The sequence below is a fragment of the Ascaphus truei genome, chromosome 4, assembly GCF_040206685.1.
Source record: "Ascaphus truei isolate aAscTru1 chromosome 4, aAscTru1.hap1, whole genome shotgun sequence".
NCBI lineage: Eukaryota > Metazoa > Chordata > Amphibia > Anura > Ascaphidae > Ascaphus > Ascaphus truei.
The window spans coordinates 125,141,471-125,163,875 of record NC_134486.1 but is presented as its reverse complement, the minus strand read 5'-3'; the positions used below and the strand labels follow the sequence as shown (position 1 = coordinate 125,163,875).

The following is a 22,405-nucleotide window of genomic DNA, read 5'->3' as shown; positions in this document are numbered from 1 at the left end:
GGATGAGGAGGAGGAAGAAGAAGGAGTGGTGGTGGTGAGGAAGGGGAGGGGTGGTGGTGAGGGAGGAGGTGGGTGGTGGTGTGAGAGGATGGTGAAGGGGGGTGAGGGGATAAGGGGGTGAGAGGATGAGGAGGGGTGTGAGAGAATGAGGAGCGGTGAGAGGGGTTGAGAAGATAAGGGGGAGTGAGAGTATGAGGGGGATTGCAACAATCTTGGTAGTAGTGGGAGAGAAGCATTAAGACCAGTATTGCTGGCTATGTATAACTGCAGGTATGTTATCTATAAATGATCTGTCCATTCTGTAATTTTTTTTTCTAAATTTCACTCCACGTATGCACCAATTTGCACCATTTCATATTCTATTTCATAAAAAATGCCCCAGAATTTTTTACGAAATAGAATATGAAATGGTTCAAATTGGTGCATACTTGGAGTGAAATTTAGAAAAAATGACGTAACGGTCTGATCATTTATGAATAACATACCTCCACACCGACTTTTCGAGTGCATTTTTCACCATTGTGTCCAGTATTTTTGGAGAAGCCACCTGGCAACCCTACAGTATGTGGGGGGAGGGGGGTGTATTTTGTGTGGCTGGGGGGTATTGTTTTGTGTGTGTGTGTGGGGGGGGGGCGGTAGTATTTTGTGTGTGTGAGGGGGAAGTGCCTGTGTGTGGTTGAGGGAGAGGAGGGTAATTAAGCGATAGGGAGGTAGGAGAGTGAGTAAAGAGGAGGGGAAGAAAAATACATGTGTAGAGGAAGTGGCTCGAGAGGGGGGGGGATAGAGGAGGGCTTATAGAGGAGGTGTAAGAGAAGTGTACAGAGGTATGCAAATGGAGACAGTTAGGGGTGAAATTAACATACTGTATGACTTTATTGAGCCTGTCCCTTTAAACAGCACAGCAAACACAAATATAGAAAAACAACAAACACCTATCTCTTTGTAAGGGCTAACGTACTTCCTCAGTCCCTCTCAGCAAGGCTGGGGGGGGGAAGCCCCTTACCCACTAATCACCCCAAAGTCTCTGCAGTACCTTAAAGCAGGTTGTCCTTCATGTGAGGGGTGTCCAGGTGTCTTGGTGTGATTGAGGGTCCTGACTCTGGCAGATTCCTGGGTCCTCTGTGTCCAGGAAAAAAGGTCTGGTCTCCTTGTGTCTTGCTCTCAGAACACAGCCCTCCTGTGCTCTCAATACTCTCCTCTCCTTCTGTCAGCCCAGATATTACTGTGCCAAGAAAATCTCCCTCCTGTGTCTCACACAACGCTCTTTCACAGAGCTCTGATTAGTCCAGGTGGAGACTGACTAATTGAGTGGCTGCAGTTATCTAGCTCCATGCTGGATTCAGAGCTCTGAGGCAGCTTTTCTCTAAAACAGGGATAAGTCGCTATTACAGGGGGATAGAGGAGGTGTGAGAGGAAGGGATAGAGGAGGGGGCTGGCAAGGAGATATGAAAGGGGGGAGGCTAGTAAGGCCAACAACATGGGGGGGTGGGGGACCGGTCAAAATTCTAGTCCTGGGTCTTGAGAAATGTGTCTGCGGCCCTGGCTAGGATCCTACATCTACTTTATACCGCTGGATGCATACAATTATAAAAAAAAAAACATACTGGATCAGCACTAAAAAAATAATTAAGAGAAAATGATACTCATGTTTTCCTTTTGGTCTCAACAAGTTTCTTCTTTAATGTATCCAAAAAAAAACTAGCAGAAATACAAAAAAATAGGACACACAAAGAAAGGAACTGACACAAACTGTTAACTATGCAAAATAGAGTAACGGTTTAAGACCTCATGGCCCCTTAGTCAGGCTTAATTAAGCCAAAAGGAAAACATGAGTCTATCATTTACTCTTATTTTTTTTGAGAGTGCTGATCCAGTATGGTTTTTCAAGAACAAAAGTAAAAAACACCAACGCACGTCCCTCTATATCCCAATTTTTCCTTTACTTAGTACTGGGCAAAGTATTCTTTCTTTTTAAAAAAAATGGTGCATTCTGTTTACATCTACTTTAGAAAAATTGCTCTTTGTCACATTTATTTCTTCTAATTTATAGCAACAGATAATCAAAAAGGGTGAATCAGAAGTCAGTCCCACTCCTTGGCTTGTTACTTGCTCTTTAGGAAGGGTTGGAAAGCTCCATATAATGAAAGATTACTAGTGTTTGGAGACTGGGCCGGCTTTATGGCAGTCCCATCGGGGCCACTGCACCAAGCCCCGTGTTACAGAGGCTCTTCCCCACAACAACTGGGAGAACGCGGAGCCTCTGTAAATGTCTCTTACCTTCTACTCAACCATCTCCTTGGAGGGTCCCTCATCATGGCGTCGAGACATCAAATGGCGTAGCATTGCCATGACAACATGATGATGCATGTCGTCACAATGTCACATGATGTCTGTTGCCATGGTAAGGCAACGTCATTTGACATTGGACCCTGCTGGAGGAGAGTGAGGAGAAGCACTGAGCCACGTAATATTCACAGCCAGCCCTTTTTGGAGACATCATAGACCAGTGGTAATGCAGATAACAAAACATAGAAATTGATGGCAGATTAGCGAAGGACCACGTGGCCTAAATATTCTTCCCCTTTACCTAAATGGCTCCATATTGTTATTTTATATAGTTATAATAAACTTGTGTTGCAAAAAAAATGCAAGTTTCAGCATTTTTTGACCTACCGCTCGGTTTATTTTTGCAAGAGTGATAACACTTATAAAAAGGCAGTTTCCAGGCTATTTTGACATGTTATCACAGCTTTCTGAATAGCTACACTTGCAAAATCATTTGTAAAGTGCACTTTACAAGCGTTAAGTAACTTGTCGAAGCTACCTGAATAGGCCCTTTAAAGTCAGAAGGGACGGATGCATCTTATAAAAAATGGAAAATAAACCACTGAAGGTTAAGCCTAACACCTTGTTTAGACTCTTACTGACCCTACCGTGAGGCCATCCTGTCACATGTACACACTTTTACAAGCCAAGAATGCCACAACAACAACAACCAAAAAGCAAATAAGGTGTCTGCGCACATACAACAAGAGATAGTGGCAGATCAAGCGTATATCCACTAAACACTGGAAAGCAGAGAGAAGGATATTCAGCGCTCGTGCTGCAGATGTATTGGTTGGAAAGATCCCTGTGCTGCACGTGCATGGAGCGTCTCCCCAGAAGCTCCCACTTCAGAGGTGATCCCCCCTAAAAGGGGGGAGGACACCCTGAGAAACAGAGAAGAAAAAATGCACAAATGCGCACAAGGGATAGAATTAGTATTATTTTAATTAAAACAAACACATAGACAGCTGAGAGGATCCAACCCCTCCTCAGCTCAATGGGTTAACTGCCCAGATATATAAACCATACATATGGTCTCTAAACATAGAATACCCTAAAACAGTGAAACACACACAACAAAAGAAAAACACAATCAATGTTAAAAATAAACAAAGAGAGTATTAACAGCCCAAGGGAATTTAAATAAAAACCGCCATAGAGAGCTATAATACCGCTGACAGGGGGAAACGAACACTCACACTAAGGCAAAGGTGGGGGTCCACTGATGACCGTACAGGATCCGTATCACGGCACCAGGGAAGATGAAAACAGCCACCACTAGAGCCTCAGGCAGGCTCCGTCTCAGCCTCTCAGCAAACACGCGCAGGATGACCTGTCGTGACCTCTATGCGTTTCGCACCACGTGCTCCTGACTGTAATAATACAGTACATGTGTGTAAAAAAAATGAGCAGCATAGATGATTGCTTTAAGGAGCTAATTTTATTGGTAATTTGTTTGCAAAGTATTTTTTGGAAATCTAAGTGGGACTCTTTTTTTAAAGTCCTGTTTCTTCTCTATTACTTGACAATCTTCTCAGAAAACCACAACTATGTTACTGCTGTTACGAAGGTGATTTGGGGACGATATTTGATATTAGATGGATAATACAGTACACTTGTGTTATAATCTGTCATAGTTTTTCTCCATACGAGGGAGAGAAAAACAATAAAAATTCAGTTAGCAAAAGATACTCATTTTTAAAAGTCATAGGGGTATATATTAAGTGATCGTGCAATATGTGGCATTCATATGCAACATGCCACTCATTTGTATGGATGTTGTTGTGCGTGCACCTACTGTACGTAAGCATCCTTGTAAGCGAAGAAACACAGGTAAATTTCAGCAGTATATGAGCATGTATAGGTCGGCATGTATTTATATAATTGTGTGAGAATGCAAAAGTAGCAGTGCCTTGTGTGTGCATTTAGCAAGTGTCAGTGAATTACTTTGTGTGCATCAGTGTGTTCATATATTTGTTCAGTAGGGTTAAAGAGCAATAAGTACTTACGTTAGGGATCAGCAGCCAGAAATGTCAGAGGGTAATATATTGCTGCTACTATCAGCAAATGAATTAATGTTTGTGCTTACACATTTTCATATGTCCGTGTGATGACTGGCTTACAAATATAGAACCGTACGTTTCATTTTATATGATTTTTTTTTCCTCTTAGAAAATGAAAGACCGACCTTCACCAAGAGTTTTTGCTTCACATCTATATTATGATGACATCCCGAAATCCCTGTTTGAGAAGAAAGTTAAGGTAAGTGCAGCTATAATGACATTACTTCATCACTAGCTCTTCTGAATATTTATTATTATTTTGTCTATTTCCCAAGCGCGTTTATTTCCTTTACTGTTGTTGTCTTCACCGCCTCTCCTGTGAGACTTTTCCACGGATCCACTACCTTGTTGAGTTAACCTCTAGTTCTTCAGATTTTTCTTCCAGTTTCAGTGCATGACCTACTCTTCTAGCATTCTGTTTTCTCTGAATAAATGTATCAGATTCCCCTTGATACTTTATTGATAGCTTTGAATTATTGAAGTGAAACTTCTTTAGTGACACCTATTCTGATGGGGCAAAACTGGAGAGATGGAGACGAAAAATGAAACGGTAGTGACGTGACGTCACGGCTCCCACACCCCCCACACGCCTTCTGTGACATGCTCCTAACGGCCGCCGTTACCCCCACACGTCCGCTGCCATGGGTATACCAAGATGGCTGGCACAGAGCTTCCGGTGCTGCGGGTGTAGTAAGATGGCGGAAGCCCCGCAAGTCCTCCAGCTTTGAGAGGAGGAGCCGCTGCTCAGCCTCTCACCTCCCTCTTCTCTACCTCCGCTTCCCCTTCCCTGTGTCCCGCTGACTGAGCGCCGCCGGGGCCGGAGGAGAGGAGCCCCTGGATCATGGAGGGTAACCGAACAGATATCGCCGCCGGCGCCGCTCCTAATGGCCGCTGCGCTGTCAGCATATTCTGCGCATGTGCGCACAGACACGTTGGCTCCTGCTCTGGTAACGTGGGAAGCGGGGGGTTTGAGCACACCGCTTCCCACGCAGCACTGCCGGAGGGGGGGCCCTCTTAAGCACAGTATCTGCCCCTCACATATGCCCGGCCTTTACAAAATAAATGCCCCTTATACATTAGTAACCACTATACACGTGTCAGCTAATTACAACCATTGCCCCCGTCACACAAATTGCCCCTTCGCCCGCATTACTTCCCTACCAGCATCCTCAATTTGCCCCTTTATAGTTTCTGACACCTCAACATGCATCTCACACACAATACTTGCCCCCTTGATTAATGATTCTCAGTAATATGCCGCATTTGCCTTCTCTCCCCCCCTCGTATTCTGTATCTGTCCCTTCACAAACAGCAATTGCCCCCTTCCCATTACACTGCCTTGCATGCACCCATGCACCAACCACTGCTCACTCTAATGGCAAACATCACAAATTTACAACTTCCAAACAACTACCCAAATTCCTACTCGTACTGTTACTCTCTTTAGCAGGTGATATTGAACCTAACCCAGGTCCTCCCATTTCAGCTCTGTTCCATGCCCCTGTGAATTCCACCTTTAAATTCCAAAAAGGGCTATCTGTCGCCCATATAAACACCCGGAGCCTGCTGCTCAAACTGGACGAACTAAGTGCTTGGTGCCTTATGCATAAACCCAAAGCCATCGTTCTTACAGAAACATGGCTAACCCCTAAAACCCCTGATGCAAATATCGCCATTCAGGGATACTCCATTTTTAGGAGAGATAGGTCAAAGAGAGGAGGAGGGGTGTTATTTTATATTGCAGACACCTTAAAATTTACACTGTTAAATTACCCACCAAGCCCACCCTCTTTTGAAATTCTAGTTGGCAAAATGTGCCTCCCCTTTTCTAAGCCCATCTTGGTTGCTGGCATCTACCGCCCCCCTAAAGCCCCTCTACAATCCCTGACTGATATCACCCAATCTCTTGGCTCCATTTCCTCTCTGAATGAGAAGAGTGAGCTGCTAGTTCTTGGGGATTTCAACTTCAATTGGCTTGACCCTAAAAACCACAAAATCCAGATACAACTCAAGTCACTTAACCTATCACAACTCATTTCCCAACCCACACGGATAAACCTGAAATCGCATAACCATTCCTTGCTAGACTGGATTCTCGCCTCAAACCTCAGCAGAATCCAATCCTATGGCATTCTTCCTGACATTTTCAGTGACCATGCAATAGTGTACTGTGTAAGGAAAATTAAACCGCCCCATTCAAGCCCTAAAGTTCTCCTCACTAAAACATTTAAAAACTTTAACCCACAACAGTTTAGGGATGACCTTACAACTGCCCATGGCACAGAATCAATTTAATTCCCGACCCTGATTCTCTGAACCTACCAGAGACTCTCACATCCACCACCAGTTTAAGTTCTTTCAAATCTAAGGCTGTCTCACATTTTAATCTGGTCTGTAACTGTTTCATTCGCCCATAATATAAATTATCTTTAACTGTGCATGCAATGTCTTGTATATAATGTATACCCTGTTCATTTATGTAACTGTATTTGTAACCATGTATTATTTGTTTTACTCTGTGCCCAGGACATAATTGAAAACGAGAGGTAACTCTCAATGTATTACTTCCTGGTAATTTTTTTTATAAATAAATAAATAATCTATTGCTCTATGCCATTGATATCAGGTTTCCTTTACACAATTAACCCCTGGCACGCATTAATTACCCCCTGGCACGCATTAATTGCCCGGGTACTCACAGTTCCTGATATCCGATATGAACACGGCCAGGACCCGCATCCCGTCCCCATTGGACATGGCCGGCACCTTCCTCACACCCGAGGACAACCTTATAGCCCAGCAGCAGCCGCCGAGTCCGGGGTCCTGCGTGCACGCAACCCCAGCGTTTGTCTCCCCGGCTGTGTGTATGTGTGTAACGTATGAATGTGTGTGTCTCCGAGGCCGGTGTGGCCGCGTCTCCCGGGGGCGGGGGGGGGGGGGGAGAAGAGAGAGTCAGGAAACTCAGACAGCCGCTGCGGGTCCGCACCTCCGCCTGGGGTGGGGGGAGTCAGGAGAGAGGGGGCAGGACACAGAAAGAGAGACACACATATACTGACAGACACACACATACACACATTGACTGACACATACACATACACACATTGACTGACACACACACACACACACACACAAACACTGACTGACACACATACACACACACACTGACTGACACACATACACACACACACACACACTGACTGACACAAATACACACACACTGACTGACACACACACACACACACTGACACGCACACGCACGCAAACTGACACACATACGCACGCACACTGACTGACACACACAATGACTGACACACACACGCACACACACTGACTGACACACACACGCACTGACTGACACACACACGCACACACACTGACTGACACACACACGCACTGACTGACACACACACGCACACACACTGACTGACACACACACACACTGACTGACACACTTACACACACTGACTGACACACATACATACACTGACTGACACACATACACACACTGACTGACACATACACACACTGACTGACACACAGACACACTGACTGACACACATTCACACACTGACTGACACACATACACACACAGTGACTGACACACACACACACTGACTGACACACATACACACACACTGGCACACATACACACGCACGCAAACATAAACACGCACGCACACTGACACACGCACGCACACTCTGACACACACACACACACTGACTGACACACACCCCAGTGATGCGCCGAACACCGCCCAATAAACATTACCCCGCCAATCAAATTTACTCATGCTCTAAGCAGTAATAATATTATTGTTACTTTATATGTTGCTGACAACACACAAAGAAGTTTCACTTACTATGCGCGTGCACAGCACACACAGCTTTTTTACATTTCTATCATATCCACCCACCCTTTTCTTTCTTCCATGGTGTTCATATTGAGGGCTTTTTATCTCTCCAAATTAGGATGCAAACAATACATATTATGTGTTCCATATTTACATAGCGCCAACAGCTTTGATACAAAGACATCAGTGTGCAAAGAGAAAAATACAAAATACACAAGACAATAAAAAATAAGGTAAAATGCATTCCTTACCCCAAAGGAGTTTACAATCTAAGGCCTAGATCAACCAAGGTTTAGCAAACTTTTGCTAGCATTCATACGACTGAGGCTAAAGCTCAGCACTCCTTTATTGATGTTGGCTAAGTGGTATGTTTTGAGGCAGAACGAGGTGGAGTATGTTGGTGATGTTTACAGAGCATTGCTAATAGGTATTGTACTGTACGTGCCTATGTACTGGTTAGTTAAGTAATTTTAAAGCATTTATTCAAAAATACTTTTTATGTACAGTTTGTCTTCCAGATGGGGAGAAAAAAAGCTTGGCAGATAGGGAAGGCATAGGCGTTCCTTAGATAGGGAGTGACAAGTGAAAGCTCTATGCATAGAGAAGCAGTATAGGAGAATGGCGAAAAGAAGAGCCGGTCTAGAGCAGATTTTAACATGGGTGTAATGGGAGACCAGACAATTACACCGAGCGCAAGCACCAGACAGGAGTTAAATTAATGGAGTTTATTATGCCCAGAGCAAACACGAGCAACACAGTGCACAATAGAAAGCTTAAAGCTGCAGTTCAGTCAATATCCTGCATGTGTGGGTTTTTTTAATAAATCAGTTCTGTAGTAAGAAAAAATACTTTTAGCATTTTCTGTTTTAAAAAAACAACTTTGAAAGACCAATTTTCTTGTATTCTATTTTAACAACCATTTGCTAAGGCACAGCCCCTTCATGTCCTGTCACAAGCCCTGGCACACCCCTTTGTGAGCCCTGCCCTCCCTCTTGCACATGTCAGTGCAGGAGTGCTCATGAATATTCATGAGCTTCCACTGAGTGACAGAAGCAGAGGAAAAACATATCCCATATCTAAAGATTTCGCCAATCAATACATGGAAAATGATTTGACTGGCAGCTATACAGTTCTTTAGGTAATTAGAGATTGCCCACATGAAACTATTGAATTAAAAAAATAAATTAAAAAAAAATAAAAAATAAACTGAACTGCAGCTTTAACTTACCAAAACAGAGAGTTATGCGGGAATCACAAAACCAGGAGACCACAGAATCTCCCAAAAGATCCCTAGTTGTTGCACTCCATGGCTGCTAAGATAAAGGGGGTTAAATACTCCCCGACACAATGTCTAATTGGCTTATAGAGGTACACAAAGTAACTGCTCCCAGCACTGTGGGAGGACGGTTACCGGGTTACTTTGTGCATCTCTATAAGCCAATTAGACATTGTGTCGGGGAGTATTTAACCCCCTTTATCTCAGCAGCCATGGAGTGCAACTACTAGAGATCTTTTGGGAGATTCTGTGATCTCCTGGTTTTGTGTTTCTGTGTAACACCATTCCTATGCACCGGCTGTGTCTTGACTTATGATTCAATATATTACTTAAATTGGTGAGCGGACAACCACAAGTTAAATTATGGGGGTGTAGCCACGTGTAAAAATGGTATACAGTTCTCTCTCATTCTAGCAGTAAGCTTGGTAAGTATACAGGATTGCCAGTATCAATCATGGAGGTTTGCCCTCACACCCTGGTGAGGTGTCATATATAGTCAAGGGGAGTGGCAACAGGCTCTGAGTCCACTGTTAGTGACATCAGAGATGTGGCTGTTTCCTAAGGTATATAAGACACAGCACTGCCCAAAGTTAGTGTGTCAAGAAAGAGGTCAAGTGTGTTAATTAAGAGTTCCAGAAAAGGATTCTACAGCAAGTAGTCTGACCTGCAGCAGTAAGGCTGGCAGGGCCTACCCTGTGTCCAGGGACCTGGCACAGGTGGTGATCTCCCTGAGGGGAGAGGTGATCCAAATCCATTGGGAGGGCAGATCTTCTGAAAGGAGAGCACTGAAGAAGATGAGCGGCTAAGCTGTTTGCTGCGAGGGGCAGTCTGCCTATACCATCAATAAAGATGCCCTTGTTCACAAGAACCCCCATGTGTGAGTGTGAAGTTACTCCACAGAGGAAGGCACCACAGAGGAGTTCCTCATCAGAACCATCTCCTTGCGGACGCAGAGATCCTGATGAGGTGGAGGCGCTGCACTGTATGTAGGTAGGACTCATGCACACTACCTCAGCTGCCTGTCTGGGTTGACATCCCCCAAACACCATCATGTGGGTGACTCAGGAGTCCTGTTGCCAACAGGTGCACCACCAGACACGACCATGTAATGGGGACCGGTTAGACCACAGGGGCCAATCTGAGATTGGGTGGGTCAGGAGGGTCCAGAAAAACCGTTACAGGGGAATACTAGCTCACTAGGTACTAGGCTCTGACATAGCTAGCTTACCCAGGATGTCATCCATGATCTGTCCGTATCACAGTATACCAGTACCTTGGGATGATAGCCACCCGCTTGCAGGTTCAAATCTTCCACTAGTCTCTGACACCAAGACTAGCTATGAACAAAGGAAAAACTCTGAATAACTGTGGAGCCCTGATCAGCATCTGTTTACATACTTTCCCAACCTCATCTGAAACCATGAAAGACCAGGTGTCGACAAATCAGTAAAGAAATTGTCTTTGCTGGACAATAAGAGGGCAAGGGCTCGCCTGAGATGGAGCAATCAGGGCTGTGGGGAGTTATAGTGCTTTAGGACAGCCCACAAATGCAGGCTTAAGGAGAGTTCACACTGACCAATGGAGATCAGGGCTACAATCTAGGCCTTGGTTCCCCGTTTCCAAATCATATCTGCCACCGAGATAGGCACCTCAGAGTTAGGGATGAATAAAAGCTCTGGTTTTTAAATACATGTCCCCCAACCTGAGTCCACGCCCTTTCCTACTTCCCTGGTGTTCCCAAGCACATCACCTAGCCCAGATTAGATTACAGTCCAAGACATTATTGTGTGCTGGCTGGGCTGAGTGAATTATTCACCCACCACACAATGGAGCTTTACAAAATCAACCGAATCAACACAGGGAATAAATTGTCTACATGGAGGAAACACAGTATACATTCGGCTACATAAAATGGCCATATATGCCTATAACCTAGGCTACCATCTTGATGGGTAGGGACAACCAGCAGGCTTAACCTTCAATATGCATTCCAGACTGCCCCTACCATCATAGTGGGCATAGCTTGAATGTGCTAGAAGGAGGAGCTGAGGATTCTGAAGTCCTGAAGGAGAGAAGGGGAATTTTGTAGGTAATTTGAATTTGACAGAAAGCTCTGCTTTCATAATGTGGTGGAAAATGTCAGTAAAAATGTGTTACATTTTATTAGTAAATACATTTTTGCTATTGTACAATGGGAGGGTCTAGTTCGTTACTGTAAATCTTTGCTTCCAGACTTTAAAATACATGTTTCATCTGGTTGTTATACCAGCACACTCCACTGCCCCTCCCCCCTCATATCACCAGAGCTGGAGGAGTAATCGGTATAACAGGCCTGCATTGATAGTTAAATATACTTGTAACATCCTTTCCCTACCCCTAAGGGAAACCGCAGGTGTTATGCGCTTAGGTGCTATCTGTTGGCTTACAGGAAACCAAGCCTCCGCTAGTGGGGAGCCTGATGTGAATGGGTGCAGCGCCTCGACCCGTGAGGATCCCAGCATTGGCGGGATAGCTCCTCATGGGAACCGGTATACCTATACTGTATACCCCAGAAATCACACTCACACAGGTAATGCAATATGTCTTTACTGTGATCCCACAGTATAGCAATACAATAACAATAATAAGGGTGCTTCTCTCCCCCACAATACTTAAGATACCCTGGGCACCGGTAACCCTGTGTCCATCAGAGCCTTCCCTTGTCCCAAGTGTATATGTGAGGGCAGCGCTACCCTTGTGTATATTTGGTGTACTCTACCTTCCTTGTTCAGGCCTAACCATTAGATGCGTCCTAGATGGGGGTGATCAGGTCCCATGCCGCGGGGTCTCCGACAACAATCCCCTCTCGCCTCATGTCCAGGCCGCGCACGCGGTGCTGTCTCCAGCCGGAGTAACTCGTGGCACAGTCTGGTGTCCTGCTCCGCTGCGGAGAACTTACTATTGGGTAATCCCTATACTGTGGGCGAACCCCTCACACACTTAGCTACCATGAGGGGGCTACCTAGGGCCTAGGGGTAAAGAGTGGCCTAGTCCAGGAAGCTCCCAACTCCCTGGACACTACCTCCTCCTTCCACGGCTCTCTCAGGACTGACCTCGTGGCCTCCAGTCCCGCAGAGGATTTACTAGTCTCCAGGCCCTCCCCTTCCAGCGGCGCCAACCACAACATGGCCGCCACGCTACACACAGTCCATACTACACATGCGGCGCCAACTGCAAGATGGCTGCCACAACTTCCCCCGATCCTCCTGAGCCACGGAATTGGCTCCCTACAGAGGTAAGGAAAGTGCCCTGCTACATACTTATGTTCAAAATCCATGATAATCTCCACTAGACTGAACTAAGATCTGGTCATTTAAATAGGTGTGGTGCATGCTACAGTAGTTGCTCTCCTTGCCCAATTTTGACAAGTTGCTCAGATATGTTGTATTTTTTATATAATATATGTAAAGTAGAGAATGGTGTTAACAGGCAAAACAATATTCCCACTATTTTTTTTATTATTTCCTAGAAGATACACAGATACACAAGATGTATAGAAACATTGGCTAACACTCTTTACTTACAAAACCTCACTTTAGTGCAGAAACTCCTAACTACAGTAGACAATACAGTATTTCACATACCTAACTTGCATATTATAAAATAACACAGATTATAGACAATATGTTCATATATTTTTTTGTGCTTTTTTTTAACAGACCTTAGTCATTTTTCGGAATCCGAAAGACACGGCTGTCTCGTATTTTCATTTCTATAATAATAATCCGGTGCTTCCTACCTACAGTTCTTGGGATTTGTTTTTCGAGGATTACATGAATGGAAAAGGTAGGGTTTTCATGTATTATGACCGTCACTAACATTTTGAATTATCATGTAAAAATGCATGCATTTAATAGAAAGAGTGGCATAAGAAAGAGTGATTATTTTCTGCAGTTAAAATTCTATGTTTCTGTGTACTTCTTAGTAGTTTACAAATTACCTCTCTATGTTTTAGTACTCTGGGGATCCTATTTTGATCATGCTCTTGCCTGGAACAAACACATTGATGAGGAGAATGTCTTGATAATTACGTTTGAAGAGATGAAAGAGGTGAGTGCAGATTTCTATGGATTTCTTTTAACCCTTTGGGTGCTCTGAGATGTAACTACTATGGGGTCGGACACGTAAAGTTTGTGCTTGTTTTTGTAGGGAGATCACGTCCTTCGCTCCAATGGAGCACAGGACACGATCTATAATGAAGAGGAATGGAAGGGGGATGACTCTTTCCCTTCCACCCCATCGTCAGTGATGGAGTGATGGCCAGTGCCGGAAGGGTTGTGGCACTCTGGTGCCTTGATCCCTCAAGAGGTTAAGAGGCACTCCCTTTTATGAGTAAAGTTATTTAAGGACAGTGGAGCTGAATGATCCCCCTAGATAAGTATTACTACTTTACAATATTTTTTAACCTTTGAACATTTCAATAGTAAACAAATGCTCTAGAGAGATTTTACAATCTTTATCAAAGCTATGGATATGTTTTTCTTTTTGCTCTGTTCTTTGTTCACACAGAAGTAGCTGATAAGCTAGAAGTGCCAGGTCTCACCTGACATGAACCTTGTCTACAGGAAAAGAAAAAATTGCGCACCAAAGGCAAGAATTAAATACAAAAGTGTAAGGAGTGTGCAAAATATAATATAATAAATACACGACCTGAATACAGGATAAAGGAATCGGCTGCTAATCAAAAAGATGGCACCACCATGTAACGCTAGAACAGTAAAAAAAAAAAAAAAGACAAAAGAAAAGCGCACAACTCATAGTGTAGTAAGCAAAATAAATATATCAATCAAATGGTGAGTGTGAGTAATGCACGTACAAGATCAAAAGTAATATAGGACATGTCATTCATTAACCAGCATAATACCGCAGTCGGGCAGGAATCCTCGCAGGAAAGGGTTATCTTCAATCACTGAGTCCGGTAGGGATGGTAAATAAGTATGCCCCGTCCAGCTTCCAGCTTTTGGTAGGCTCACTGGTAAGTGTATAAATATAATGTCTATGTCTGGCAGCGACCACAGGACAAATGGCAACTGCACAAGGCTGGTATAGATCGAATCCTCTATGCTTCTGTCTCCAAGTAATGCCAGTAAAAACACAGCTGGTTCTTCTGTCGCAAAAGCACTTGCTGTAACTCCCTCAGTGCCGCTAGTGTCTTTCCTCGTTCTCCTAAACACCATGTGTAGGAGATGTGTGCAGAGGTATGCAATGGAGACCGTTTTAAGGTGAAACTGAAATAAGGCTTTATTGCGCCTGTTCCTTTAACACGGCAAAACATTAAAACTAAACAAAATAAGGGCCTACTGTGCTTTGGAGAATATCTGTACCTTTACTCCAGCCCTCTCTAACTGGGTGGGTAGCTAAGCTAATTACCACCACACACACACACACACACACCCATACACATATATTCAACAGTCCAACAAGAAAGTATCCTATCTGTTCTTGTAGCTGTTCTCTGCTCTCCTGTGTCAGAAACCTTGTGTGCTATGGAAATGTCTGTGTCCAGGTATAGAGGTCTTGTCCCGTTGTCTTGCTGTCAGCATACAGTCCTTCTGTGTGCATCAAGACATCTTTTCCTCTGGTCAGCCAAGTTGTGGGCTAAGAAAATCTCCTTCCTGTTTCTTATATCAGGCTTTTTCTAACGGTCCTAATCAGTCAGGTGGAGTCTGGTTGATTAAACACAAAAGAACAGCGCACAACGCTCATAGTGTATTAAAAATATATAATGTGAGGCACAATAAACGGTAAGTAAACTGCATACATCAAGGATGAATTAATGAAGCATTTCAAGGGACAAATTACCCAAGCACCAACCAGCCGACTCGTCTCTACTCAGATGTCATCTGATATATCATGGGGTCTCCACATAAGGGGGTTCCACATCTGCCACAGGATGTTCCAGCCCGATCGATCTGTGGCTCAGTCACCAGTGGCGCCGTAAGGGTAAATAGTGGGTAAGTCCCAAGTAGGCAATAACCCTCTTAGTCCTTCATAACGGAGGATAGTAGCACAAAGTTTGTTCCACTGCGATAGATCTGGGCTGTACTGTTCACATCACTTTCACTGGGGTGGTGTGTAAGAGTGTTAAAGATCACATTACTTTCACTGGGGTGGTGTGTAAGAGTGTTAAATTGTAGTAGCGCACCTATATTCTGTTTTTTTGGAGTCTGGTTGATTGCCTGTGCAATTAACCAGCACACTGCTGGATTTAGAGACAATTTTTCTCAACAGTGATAAGTTCCTGTTACACCATGCAAGACAGATACCTGCTCAGGAGGGAGGGAGAGGAGAATCCCTTTCAGTTGACAAGCTCTGTTACCGCTAGTGTCTTTTCTCCTCCTTCTCCCAAATGCTGTACAAGACGGCTGTCTGCTTAGAGGGGAGAGAGGAGAGGGGGGATCCCTCTCAGCTGACAAGCTCCGTTGTAAACGGGATACTCACAAGTCACACCTTAGTTGTTAGTGCGGTCGGTTTCAGGAAGCACAGCGTGCGGCAGAGTACAACACAGCAGTAGTGCCTATGGGAAGCACACGAAGAGGGCTTACAGCATCTACACCTCTCAGGGTTAAATAAGCATACAAAGTGTCCAATGGAAAGTTCAAAAACAAGCACAAAACAGCTAAAACATCTATTTGCAATAGCTGATAATCCAACACATTTCATATGGGTAACCATACTTCATCAGGCTCTAAATGTCTACAAATCACTGTAAAGCAGCCCTACACATGTGGCCGGACCGGACTGCCGCCATGCATGATCATGGCCCTAGAAACCATAAGGGGCCAGGGAGGATTAAATCTGCGGGGGTTCATGATTCTGAATGGGACCCCCACAGCGTTAATCCAAGCAAGCCACCAGTCTGGAAGAGCTGTGCAGAGGAACATAAATAGTCTCTCTCTGTGTCTCCCCAAAGTAGCTCTGATGGTGAAAAGCAGTCAGTACAGTTTGCCCAGCCCCTTGATGACGCAGATACCCATATATCGGTATCTGTGTCATGAGGGGGGATAACATAGGATCATAATAGGTTATCTACATCAATGAGATTGGACAGAACATTTAAATCTTTTAAATGTCCTCTCCACCCCCATTGATGTAGATGACCAACTATGGTCCTATAGTTTTCCCCCTCATGAAATAGATACTGATATTTGGGCATCTACATCATCAAGGGACAGACTGGGCTAATACAAATAAGAGTACTGATACAATATTAAAATACATTACTTACCCCAGTTTCATTACCTTAGTGGCTAATAGAGCTATTGACCATTACTGTGGGGTGGAGGGTATACTCCTGTTGATGGTAGAGGGTGGATGAACATGGGATTTGCCCTGGAGTGGGTGGCTAAGCCTCCTGGGATGGGTGATGGGAAGGATTAACCTTGTCATTACCTTATTGGTTAGCCACTAAGGTAATGAAGGGGGGTAAGTACTTTATTGTAATATTGTAAAAACAAAAAACAAAACTGTGCGCTACTACCTAACTACCTATAAAGTTTAAATGTATAAATATATACAGTGCAGTGACTATACCATCAATATAGTGATAAAAAAATTATAAAAAATTAAACCACAACTCCCACAGTGAGATAATTATACATTAAATAATAAGTGCCACATAACCGTGTTGGGGATAATGGCGTCTGCAGCTGTAAACGCAAGGGTGGCTCAGCACCCCACACACACTAAGAGAATGGAAACAAAAGAAAACAGCGCACAACGCCAAATAGTGAAGCAAATTCAACAATATATTATAGAATTAAAAAGGGGGTAATATATCTGCGTACATGAAAAAAGTTGGTAAAAGGCATGTAGTGTGTATCACACTGTTTACCACTCGGCAGCTGTTAACTGTAGAATCGGGTGCTTGCTTCCCTCTGCTGATGCAGCTCAGTTGATTCTGGGGCAGGACGTCAGTCTTTCACTCCCAAGGGGATTTCCCTTCATGCAGCCAGGTTCTATAATATATTGTTGAATTTGCTTCACTATTTGGCGTTGTGCGCTGTTTTCTTTTGTTTCCATTGTAATATTGTACTGTATTTTTTTTATATCAGTCCGATCTGTCCTGCCCCTTGATGATGTACTGTAGATGCCTGAATATCAGTGTCTATATTACCATTTTTTGGTCATCTAAATAATCAAGGGGATAGGACATTTAAATCTTCATATTGAAGTGAAGATAACATAGGCACATGTGGAACATATGTAGTTCGTATGTAAAATATTTTACTGCTGACTGTTGAAAAAGGAAAGTATGCTGTCTATCTGAATCCACATCTAACCTCCATGTGGAACTTAGGTTGTTTAATACCAATAAACATTCAACCTGGCTGTATCCACTCCTCCCCCTTGAGAAAGCGCGCGTTAACACGTGAAACATACGTCGGAGTTTCGGTGACGTCATTACGTTGACAGTAACGTGCACGAGGCAGATAGATCTTGTTTCCGGACGCGTACCCAAGACACATAGTAGGGAACGCTTACTGTGGATACAGCCAGGTTGTATGTTCATTAGTATTAAACAACCTAAGTTCCACATGGAGGTTAGATGTGGATTCAGATAGACAGCATACTTTCCTTTTTCAACAGCCAATTATTTTACATATGAACTACATATGTTCCACCTTATAGCAGTTAAACATAGTTACATACAGAAGCTAGGGGTGGATACAGATAGACTGCATATCTGTTCCATTAGCAGCCAACACTCCATTCAGACACTATATGTGCTTTAGACAGGCTGCATATTTATGTTCACTTACAACCAGCGTTCTACACAATAGGATTTTATCATTATTTTAAGTGTTTTGTCATATTTTATCTGTTACATTAAAACTTTATTATTTTTTTGTATTCGTGTGTGACCAAATTGCGGTCGACCCTATTTGGAGGGTTTGGCTATTCAAGCCTTCATGGCGGCCACGCTATTACGTTTAGTGTGACTTATCTTGAGTGCAACTATTAGGGTTTTTTTGTGATCTCTTATCATTTTTGTCTGTGCCTATGTTATATTCTCCTCCCCCCTTGCACCAGATAATATTTTGTGTTTTTGGTCTATGGTGAGCGACGTGTTATTGTGTATGTTTTATTGAAGTGAAGAGTCTGTTATGCTAAAGTGATTTTTCTCATTGAAGGACCTTCCTGTGCAATTGAAGAAGATATCTAAATTCTTTGGGATCTCTTTGACTGAGGACCAAATTCTGTTAATTGAAAACCGAACGACCTTTAAATCTATGAAAGATAAATCTAAAGAGACACATGGTATAATAGCTGATGCTTTGTTCCGTAAAGGTAAGTAATGGGAAAACAAATACAAACTAATTTACAGTAGATAAAACCAGTTTTATATTTTATATTGTTGGACGTTAATGAATACCTTTATATTAACAACCTCCATATTAATGACCAATTGGTTAACTGAGGAAGAAGTTCATAAGCGACATGAAAAAATTAAAGTAAATAAGGCACCTGGCCCCGATGGCATACATCCAAGAGTTCTCAAGGAGTTAAGCTCAGTAATAGAAAAACCATTATATTTAATATTCAAGGACTCCATTTCCACAGGCTCAGTACCACAAGATTGGCGTAAAGCAGATGTGGTGCCTATATTTAAAAAGGGAGCTAGATCACACCCGGGGAATTACAGACCTGTAAGCCTGACTTCAATAGTAGGGAAACTACTTGAAGGTTTAATACGGGATAATATTCAGGAATACCTAATGGAAAACAAAATTATTAGTAATAGTCAGCATGGATTTATGAAGGATAGATCTTGCCAAACTAACCTTATCTGTTTCTTTGAGGAGGTAAGTAGGAATTTAGACCAGGGTAATGCAGTTGATGTGGTCTACTTAGATTTTGCAAAGGCTTTTTGATCGTTTCACACAAGAGGTTGGTGTACAAAATAAAGAAAATTGGACTCAGTAATAATATACAGTATGCACCTGGATTGAAAACTGGTTAAAGGACAGACAACAGAGGATTGTCATAAATGGAACTTTTTCAGGTTGGGCTAAAGTCGTGAGTGGTGTACCTCAAGGATCGGTACTGGGACCCCTGCTTTTTAACTTGTTTATTAATGACCTTGAGGTTGGGATCGAGAGCAAAGTCTCCATCTTTGCTGATGATACTAAATTGTGTAAGGTAATAGAATCAGAGCAGGATGTAATTTCTCTTCAGAAGGACTTGGAGAGAATGGAAACGTGGGCAGGTAAATGGCAAATGAGGTTTAATACAGATAAATGTAAGGTTATGCATTTGGGATGCAAGAATAAAAAGGCGATTTACAAATTAAATGGAGATATATTGGGGGAATCCTTGATGGAGAAGGATTTAGGAGTGCTTGTAGACAGCAGGCTTAGCAATAGTGCCCAATGTCATGCAGTAGCTGCAAAGGCAAACATGATCTTATCTTGCATCAAACGGGCAATGGATGGAAGGGAAGTAAACATAATTATGCCCCTTTACAAAGCATTAGTAAGACCACACTTTGAATATGGAGTACAATTTTGGGCACCAATCCTAAGAAAAGACATTATGGAACTAGAGAGAGTGCAGAGAAGAGCCACCAAATTAATAAAGGGGATGGACATTCTAACTTATGAGGAGAGGCTAGCTAAATTAGATTTATTTACATTAGAAAAGAGGCGTCTAAGAGGGGATATGATAACTATATACAAATATATTCAGGGACAATACAAGGAGCTTTCAAAAAATCTATTCATCCCACGGGCAGTACAAAGGACTCAGGGCCATCCCTTAAGGTTGGAGGAAAGGAAATTTCACCAGCAACAAAGGAAAGGGTTCTTTACAGTAAGGGCAGTTAAAATGTGGAATTCATTACCCATGGAGACTGTGATGGCAGATACAATAGATTTGTTCAAAAAAAGGTTGGAGATCTTTTTAGATGGGAAAGGTATACAGGGATATACCAAATAAGTATACATGGGAAGGATGTTGATCCAGGGATTAATCCGATTGCCAATTCTTGGAGTCAGGAAGGAATTAATTTTTCCCCTTAATGGGGTTTTGTGTTTGCCTTCCTCTGGATCAATAAGTAAGTATAGATATAGAATAAAGCATCTGTTGTCTAAATTTAGCATAGGTTGAACTTGATGGACGTACGTCTTTTTTCAACCTCGTCTACTATGTAACTATGGAACCATAAGAGTACCGGAGGGGCCGTGGCAGAAGAGTGGCATAACCCCTCCAGCAGTTCGCGATCACGTGGTCGCTCCATCACTGATGACAGAACAGATGGGTAGGAGTCACATCCCTTCCTTTCCTCATAGTGTGGATCACATCGGAGCGCAGGATGGGATTTCCCTTAGTAAAACCAGCAGGCTTTTTTTATACATAGCAACTACATCAAGGGGCCCTGGAGTGCCAGATTCTATGATATAGTTTCTACACCCTGAGGGCACTCAAAGTATTGATTCAAAATGTTCCCCCACATCTGGCATATATACTGTCATAAGGTTGTAAAGAGCTGGTTCATTATTATTTTTTTAAATATAATAACATTCAAAATTAATTGTAGTTGATTAATTGTCTAATGATGTTAGTTTGTGTTTACCAATATGAATGTATAGTATCCTTTTAAGAATTAGAAATGTAACTCTTTTTTTGTATAAAAAATATCTATTTGGAAAGTAGCCCAGTAAAATATATTTAACACAGTAATGAAGTCCCTTGCAATAAGTACAGATGTAGCAGATGTTATTACCTAGTGAACGCACAAAACAACGTCTTAGATAATGCGTTCACCTTAAACATTGTTTTCAATAGCATTATTGTTATATAACTTCTGTTACTTCAGTATATGGGTGGTTTCTCCCTCCTATACCACAGCCACTACAGAAAATGAATAAATGTAGACTGTGATAAAAACTCACAAATACAAAAACATGTCATATCGTGATGCAAGCAGATTCAATGAGCCAAAAGGTTCATTCCCCGGTTAATTTTTTTTCCTCAAATACAAAAGCTCAACATTTATATAATATTTTTTGTGTACCAATTGTTGTGTCCTCAATGCATAAGTAGATAAGAAAATGCTCACAGGTAAAAGATGCAAATGAACATTTGAATCACAATCATATGGAAGAAAATAAAGTCCATAACTGCTAAATAATATATGTATGTAAAGGCAGAACGCTAACTCGTTTTCTCTTTTGAAAGGAGACGTAGGGGACTGGAGCAGCCTTTTTACTGAAGCTCAGAGCCAAGAGATGGATGCCAAGTTTGAACTGTGTCTAGCAGGAACAAAGCTGGGAGAGAAGTTGAACTATAATAAATATTGCAAGTTTTAAAAGTCATTACTTAAAACATGTCTTCAAATAAAAGAATGTATCACTGCTACCTTCATTTATTTTACATAAAGATACCACCATACCAAGCTATTTTGCATTGTGGGTTAATTATACTGTACATTGGGACTGATTAACGATGAAATGTTCCCCAGTGGAAAAGCGAATGTGTTTTTTCGTGAATATAAAAGGGAAAATTTAGGGTGAAAGTTTGCACATCTCTAGACATTATGTACAAGAACAAAAGTAAAGAAAATAGAACAAACTTGCACTCACCCTGTCTTATATAATTTAGACGGAGGTGCTAGGATCCGGACACTGACAGGTGGGAGAGCCAGGACAATTGTCCCGGAGCCCGGCGGCTGCGGGGGGCTCGGCCATACAGTGCTAGAAGTTGTGACTTGTCAGGCCCAATTTCTGCATCTGGCTGCCGGGACGCTGGTTGCGGCTGCTAGGCCCTGGCTCTTCCCAGCTGCTGATGGGCCTCTCTGCCAAGCCAAGCCGTCCTCTGCCAGGCCGGGGCTCTCTCACACCGGTGCTCAC

At 42.8% G+C, this 22,405-nt stretch overlaps 1 protein-coding gene across 1 annotated transcript; it reads left to right on the top strand.

Annotated features, from left to right (window-relative positions):
- Window positions 1-4,062: 4,062 nt before the first annotated feature.
- LOC142492297 (sulfotransferase 6B1-like) lies at window positions 4,063-21,912 on the top strand. The gene is made up of 6 exons (XM_075594969.1): window positions 4,063-4,158; window positions 4,498-4,587; window positions 13,214-13,340; window positions 13,510-13,604; window positions 18,689-18,845; window positions 21,735-21,912. The coding sequence occupies exons 1-6, from the start codon at window positions 4,063-4,065 to the stop codon at window positions 21,863-21,865; spliced, it is 696 nt and encodes a 231-aa protein (XP_075451084.1). The 3' UTR covers window positions 21,866-21,912.
- The last annotated feature ends 493 nt before the right edge of the window (window positions 21,913-22,405 follow it).